This window comes from Alosa sapidissima, chromosome 9 (assembly GCF_018492685.1).
Source record: "Alosa sapidissima isolate fAloSap1 chromosome 9, fAloSap1.pri, whole genome shotgun sequence".
NCBI lineage: Eukaryota > Metazoa > Chordata > Actinopteri > Clupeiformes > Clupeidae > Alosa > Alosa sapidissima.
In genome coordinates, this window is record NC_055965.1 from 11,173,703 (window position 1) to 11,181,202 (window position 7,500).

Sequence of the window (7,500 nt, forward strand, 5' to 3'; positions counted from 1 at the left end):
TAACAGCGAGAGGAGAGCATTCCAGCATAAAGCTCAGCATATTCTACAGGAGTGTGGACACTGTGTGTCTTCTTCTCATCTGTTTTACAAGATAAACAGTTTACCTTTCTGTCTGGAGTATAGAAGAAATGTAAGGACCATAGAGATTACTGTACCGAGGATAAGATAAACAGTTTACCTTTCTGTCTGGAGTATAGAAGAAATGTAAGGACCATAGAGATTACTGTACTGAGGATAAGATTAACAGTTTACCCCATAGAGATTACTGTACCGAGGATAAGATAAACAGTTTACCTTCCTGTCTGGAGTATAGAAGAAATGTAAGGACCATAGAGATTACTGTACCGAGGATAAGATAAACAGTTTACCTTCCTGTCTGGAGTATAGAAGAAATGTAAGGACCATAGAGATTACTGTACCGAGGATAAGATTAACAGTTTACCCCATAGAGATTACTGTACCGAGGATAAGATAAACAGTTTACCTTCCTGTCTGGAGTATAGAAGAAATGTAAGGACCATAGAGATTACTGTACCGAGGATAAGATAAACAGTTTACCTTCCTGTCTGGAGTATAGAAGAAATGTAAGGACCATAGAGATTACTGTACCGAGGATAAGATTAAGAGTAACACAAAGAGATGGAGTGACCTTTCAGTGTTTGTGTGGCATCCTTTTACCAGATACTTTTAGAAAAGTAAATCATGGTTCAACAAAACATCAAAAGCCAATTCGGAACAATGCTGTTAATGGTTGAAATAAAGGGTAAAATGATGTAGGCACAGATGTAAGCACAGTCCATTTTAAGCAAATTCCAATAGTTCAATAGTTTATCAAAATTAAAGGGCATCATTATTCATGTTTTGGAATCTGTTTTAGAAGGACAGAACATGTGTCCCTGGATGTTTATGAATATCTGATGTGTGTGTGTGTCTACTTCTCCCTCGATATTGGTGTGTGTGTGTGTGTGTGTGTGTGTGTGTGTGTGTGTGTGTGTGTGTGTGTTTGTGTGTGTGTGTGTGTGTGTGTGTGTTTGTATGTATGGTGTGTGTGTGTGTGTTTGTGTGTGTGTTTGTGTGTGTGCGTGTGTGTTTGTGTGTGTGTGGTGTGTGTGTGTGTGTGTGTGTGTGTGTGTGTGTGTGTGTGGTCTTACAGAGCGGAGCTCCTGGCGCAGCTGCTGGTTGAGGTTGGAGGACTCCTGTAGACGGGCCTCCAGGACGGCCATCTTCTCCTCCTTAATCTCCACACACCTCTTCAGAGACAACTCCAGCTCCGACTCCAGATGCTGCAGCTGCATAGACCGACTGAGAGATGGAGAGACATATATCGTCAAGAAACAGCACAAGAAAGCAAAACACCATTCCATAGGTATGAAAATAAATGTAAACATAATCCAACTGGCCAAAGAACTGGCAACTAGTAAAAGCAAATTGAGTGTAAATGTCTGAATGTGACCTATTGTGAAACATGTTGAACTGTGAGTTATGAATGTGGAGGTAGCAGTAGTACTGGCTATGGCCACAAGGGGGCACCAGTGTCTCCACCTACTTCTCATTTAGTACATCCTGCAGGTCTGCAGACAGAGGCTCCTGCAGCTGCTGCTCTTCCTGCTGCTGTTTGTAGCCCATTCTCTCCATCTCCTGTGTGAGTCTCTTCACCTCATTATCTCGCTGCTGGAACCTCAGCTTCTCACTCACCAGCTCCTATTAAACACACACACACGCACACATACACACACACACACGCACACACACACACACCGTTATAATGCAACTTGAGCATCTTGACAAAACAGAAATATAGTGAACTGAAAACAGCTCTGCTGTGCACATGCTGACTAAAGGCTTTTGCCTGTGGGGTGCGCTTCCTTTTGTTAGTGAGGAATGAATGCACTATGGCCTGAGACTGCTCCAACAATACAGGTGCCACAGGCCAGTGGTTAAAGCTAATAGCCTCTAAGTGGCAATGCAAGAGACTGGCAGTCACATCCACATACAGCAATAGCCTATACATTAGCAGACTGAGGGAACATACAGCAATAGCCTATAGATTAAGCAGACTGAAGGAACATACAGCAATAGCCTATAGATTAAGCAGACTGATGGAACATACAGCGATAGCCTATAGATTAAGCAGACTGATGGAACATACAGCAGCTATAGATTAAGCAAACTGATGGAACATACAGCAATAGCCTATAGATTAAGCAGACTGATGGAACATACAGCAATAGCCTATAGATTAAGCAGACTGAGGGAACATACAGCAATAGCCTATAGATTAAGCAGACTGAGGGAACATACAGCAATAGCCTATAGATTAGCAGACTGAGTGAGGGTAGTCATGTGTATGTGCAAGGTGAGCCTTTAGAAGACACCTGTCTCCAAAGCAACTGTGCAGTACAGCACTGGTAAGTATGCTTGATCAGTATGGCATCTCTTGAGGACTCAAACCCATGACCTTGGTGCTGTTAGCATGCTATCACCTAGCGTTTGGTTGGTCGTCTCCAGATAGTTACTCTCCATTGGTCTTCTCCAGCTAACTATTCACTAATAGACATCTGCTCAATGTTGGTCATCTCCCGCTAGTTACTCACTATCGGTCATCTCCCGCTAGTTATTCACTATTGGTCCTCTGCTCAATGTTGCTCGTCTCCAGCTAGTCACAGTTTGTCATCTCCAGCTAGTTACTCCCTTGGTCGTCTCTATAGCTGACCACTCACCTCCCTCAGTGTGCTGAGAGTCCGCTGGTCGATGGCCGCCTGCTTCATCATCTCCCTGGCCTCCATCTCCAGCTCCTTCACCCTGGCGCCGTTCTCCCGCAGCGCCTCCAGCTCCTTGCTCAGGGTGCGGTTCTCCTTCTCCAGGGCGGTCTGCCGCAGCGCGCTGGCGTCCAGCGACGCGTCCTGCACCTCGGCCCGCTGCCGCAGCCGCCGGTTCTCCTTCTCCAGACGGCCCTTGTCGCGCTCCAGCTGCGCCGCCTCCCGCTCCAGGGCGCGTCCGTCGGCCTCGGCCCGCTCCAGGCGCCGCGCGGCCAGCCGCAGCTCCTCCAGCGACCGCTGCAGCGCCTGGTTCTCGGCCTCCAGCTCGCGCAGCTCCCCCTCCAGCCGCCGCAGGCGCCGGGCCGAGTTGTCCAACGCCGAGGCCAGGCGCCGGTTCTCCGCGTCCCGGGCGGCGCAGCAGGGCTGGTTGGAATCGGGCCGGTGGCTGAGCTTGCCGGTGCTGGTGGACCGGGCTGGGGAGATGGACGGGCTTTGGCCCAGCGGGCTGGCCTCCGAGCGGGGCTTGAGGGGGGACGAGTCTGGGCTGGAGGTGTAGACCTCCATGCTTCTCCTCTTCAGACCTCCTGGAGATCCGCTCTCCTCCTTCTCCACCTCCTCCTCCTCCTCCTCCTCCTCAAGCTTGGAAGGATCTCCCTTCTCCTGCAGGTTGTTTCTCCTTATCTCGCCCTTCTTCAGGTGATGCTGCACCTCCTCCTCCTCCGACACCTCCCTCAGCCCGGCCTCCTTCTGAGCCTCCTCACGCTCCTCCTGCTCCACCAGCCTCCTGTTGTCGGTGCTGTCGCTGACGTCTACAGACTCCGACAGAGACTCTGCCTTCATCAGGTCGCCTTCAGAGGGAGCTTCAGTAATAGTCTCATCCATCTGATTGAGGGAGGAGATGCTCCGGTTCAGGAGCTCGTTCTCCTCCATCAGCAGCCTCACCTTAGCAACAAGCACACAAACAAACAAACAAACAAACAAATAAACCATCAAGAATCATTCTAGTCACAACACTTTGAGCAGTCATGTACAATCATTCACTATGAGCTTCAGATTTGACACATTTACAGGAAGTGCCACAATGTCTGCACATTTTTAGATGTCGTTAAGAAGGAAAATGAGGCAAACTTATATAGAAAAAGATTGTTAATCCAATCCGTTCTGACTGTCAATACCATTCATCCCTATGCAGTATGTATGTATGTATGTATGTATGTATGCATTTATATATGTATGTATGCTTGTTAATTTATTTCTCAATTTATATAGTTTATTTATCTAACATTTTATCTGGCATGAAGGAGATTTGTCGAAGACGACTCTGCTTTCTTCCCTACTTACTTTATGAGATATACCCGTATCTCTCGTGTGTTCTTCAGAAGGTTCCCTGGTTCCTCTGAGTTCCTCTATGGTTCTACGTAGGCTCTGGTTCTCTCTCTCCAGCCTCAGCAGGCGGCTGCAGGTCCTCTCAGCGACCTCCTCATCCAGAGACTTCAGCACTGCACACAACCCAGCCCCCCCCCCCAGGAAACACTACTCAAACTCCATCCATCAACATCACACACCATACATTATTCAAGACTTAATGATGGTGATGATTGATGGTTCTACCAATCCATAGCCAAATAAAGGAGGCAAATAATAAAGGCCATTACAGGAGACCTGGTGTGTGCATGTATGCGTGTACATGCGTGTTCTGTATATGTGTGAGTATGATTGTCTGCATTCCTGAATGTGTGTGTGTATACTGTATTTGTGTGTACCTGTCTGCATCTGTATGCCTGTATATGTGTGTGTGTGTGAGAGAAAGAGAGAGAGAGAGAGAGAGAGAGAGAGAGGGAGCATGTACACTGTGTGAGGCTCTCCTGTGTGTGTGAGTGTGTGTGTGTGTGTGTGTGTGTGTGTGTGTGTGTGTGTGTACGTGTGTGTGTGTGTGTGTGTGTGTGTGTGTGTATGTGTGTGTGTGTGTGTGTGTGTGTGCATGTGTGAGTGAGAGAGAAAGAGAGAGAAAGAGAGGGAGCATGTACTGTACACTGTGTGAGGCTCTCCTGTGTGTGTGTGTGTGTGTGTGTGTGTGTGTGTGTGTGTGTGTGTGTGTGTGTGTGTGTGTGTGTCCTCTCCCCACCTGATCCCTCTGGTGTGTCGGAGGCCTTGCTGAGCTGCTCCAGCTCCCAGCCCAGGTGCTGCGACTCCTCCATGCTCCTCCTCTGGGCCATCTCCAGAAACACGTTCTCCTCCAGCAGCTCATCGATGCGCCGCCGGTCCGACGCACGCTCCTGGGGGAGGGTCAAGGGAGAATACATAAATTATAAATTGCGCCCTGGCAACCAGCATGATGGCTTCCATCCAGCCACAGGGTTCTTTTCTGCAAAGTAGAAGTTCAAAGTAGGCTAATTTGCCATGTATCTATAAGCTACTTTCATGTCATTTGACATCCAGCACAATGCGTTTTGAGTTTCATTCAATTGTCCAATGGGTGGCCCGTGACTGATTTTCCCAAATAAAGGTTAGTATGGCTGGGGGAAAATAATTGCCCACCTCTGGTGTAACAGAATCAGCTACCAAATTGGCGTATGGACTAATTAACGAGGCAACATGATGAAACACACACCCACACACATGCACATACACACACACATGCCCCTGCACACAGAAACACACGCACAGACACATTTCTCATGCCTACACAAACACACACACACACACACCTGTACATACACTCACACACACACACACACACACACACACACACACACACACACACAGACATATTTCCCGTGCCCACACAAACACACACACACACACACACACACACACACACACACACACATACACACACACACACACACACACACACACACACACACACGGCTGCACCCACTCACCTCCTCCATGTCGTGGATCTTGGCCTGCAGCTGCAGGCTGTGCTTCTCGAGCTGGTGCAGCTTGTCTGAGCGAGCCCTGGAGCCCTCCAGCTGCTCCTCCAGCATGGCCTTGGTCTCCAGCAGCACCTGGTTGTCCTCCTTCAGCTCCTGCTCAGGGCACACAGGACAGCATCACACACACACACACACACAGACACACACACACACAGGATCACACATACACACAAACACACACACACACACACACCGACACACACACCGACACACACACACACACACACACACCGACACACACACACACACACACACACACACACACACACACACACACACACACACACACACACACAGGATCACACACACAGGATCACACACACACAGGATCGCACACCCACCCACACACACACACACACACACACAGGATCACACACACAAACACACAAGACACCCACACAAAACACAGACGCATTCCATTTAGCTGCAAGTGGACAACAGCGTAGAGTCAGAGATAGACTAGTGTGCTTAAAGACATCCTTCTGTTTCCTATTTAGCCCAGTTGTGTTGATGATGCATTGAAAGGTAAAGTCTCCAATTCCAAGTCTAATGGATCATATAAACAATAATGGCACCTTTACTATAGATTTGAGCCACACTAAGGCATGATATAAAAAGGCCATTTGCAGAATTTTATTCAGTGAAGAGTGGTTTATGTGTGGGCTTGTTAGGAGTTTAATGCAAGTTGACACAAGAATCATTTGCATTTTGGTAAACATGCCTCCTACCATGTGCACACATTTGGCTCTTGGTGTGGAGCACGATATGTACTGCACAATGTCTTAGTAAGTCAGTAGGCCTCTCTCTACTTCTATAGACCCTTTCAACAAGGTAAACAAAAACAATGCTTGAACGTTCTATTTGGGCCCCAATCTACTTCCTCTGCATTAAGATAACATATGGAATGTTAAAAAGGAAGTCTTGTGGGGCCAACTATGATGCTGATAATGGAACTCTCTTGAAAGAGTCCATAGACCTCTGAAGTTCGCCTACGAAAAGGACCCAAAGCTGCCATCTTTGCCCATATAAGATCTGTGTATTACAGTAATTGAAACTAACTGCCTCTGGCAATTTGCTTTGCAAGTTAGCACTGGGATAGCAAAAATCTAAGTTTGCCGTCTTAACATACCGAAGCACAGTACCCACTCAAAGGCAGAGGAGTGTGTAGAGCAAAACGTCTGTATGTCAGACTTCTTCCACCCCACGAGAGTTTAACAGGTGCGATGATCCAAAATCCCCATGTTATTTTCCCATAGGAAAACTAGCAAGATCTCCTTATATGGGCAAAGATACTACCTTATATGGGCAGCTTTTTTGTAGGCGAACTTTAGAGGTTTATTGTACCCAAACACATTGGTCATAAAGGAGAAATCCATCGATTTTCACATAGATCTCTGTTTTTCGAGGTCACCGAGTACTGTCGGTACGGAACAAAAAAACATGATTTTAAAGATGCCCCCAGAGTGTAGCACTGTAGTTGGCCTGGCTGCTCTAGTTGTTGGCTGCAGCAACTCGAGTACTCGGTGACCTCGAGAAACAGAGATCTACAGTACACTCTTAAAACAAATGTGTTGTCCCTATCTGGACACAGAGATGTGTTAAAAAACAACGCAAGTTGTGTTATTTTCAACACATTTTGTGTAACAAATAAAAAAGAAAACAACACAAACTGGTGTTGTCCCTATCTGGACACAGAGATGTGTTTGAGTGTACGTGAAAGATCGGTAGAATGTTCCTTCAAGAGGAAGTCTCTGGTTCCTCAGCGCTCCTCCCCGGGCCCCTACCTCCACTTTGGCCTTGTA

The 7,500-nt window shown here is 47.4% G+C and overlaps 1 protein-coding gene across 1 annotated transcript in view; it reads right to left on the bottom strand.

The window, feature by feature from the left end:
• ccdc88aa (coiled-coil domain containing 88Aa) overlaps positions 1–7,500 on the bottom strand; it is a 32,317-nt gene that overhangs the window by 11,197 nt on the left and 13,620 nt on the right. The window contains exons 10-16 of the mRNA XM_042104537.1: positions 7,483–7,500; positions 5,645–5,791; positions 4,885–5,035; positions 4,101–4,258; positions 2,721–3,701; positions 1,547–1,701; positions 1,152–1,302 (exon numbers count right to left, since the gene is read on the bottom strand). The exon at positions 7,483–7,500 is cut by the window's right edge and continues 141 nt beyond it. Of these exons, the coding sequence (XP_041960471.1) occupies positions 1,152–1,302; positions 1,547–1,701; positions 2,721–3,701; positions 4,101–4,258; positions 4,885–5,035; positions 5,645–5,791; positions 7,483–7,500 (1,761 nt within the window). The remainder of the gene's footprint in view (positions 1–1,151; positions 1,303–1,546; positions 1,702–2,720; positions 3,702–4,100; positions 4,259–4,884; positions 5,036–5,644; positions 5,792–7,482) is intronic.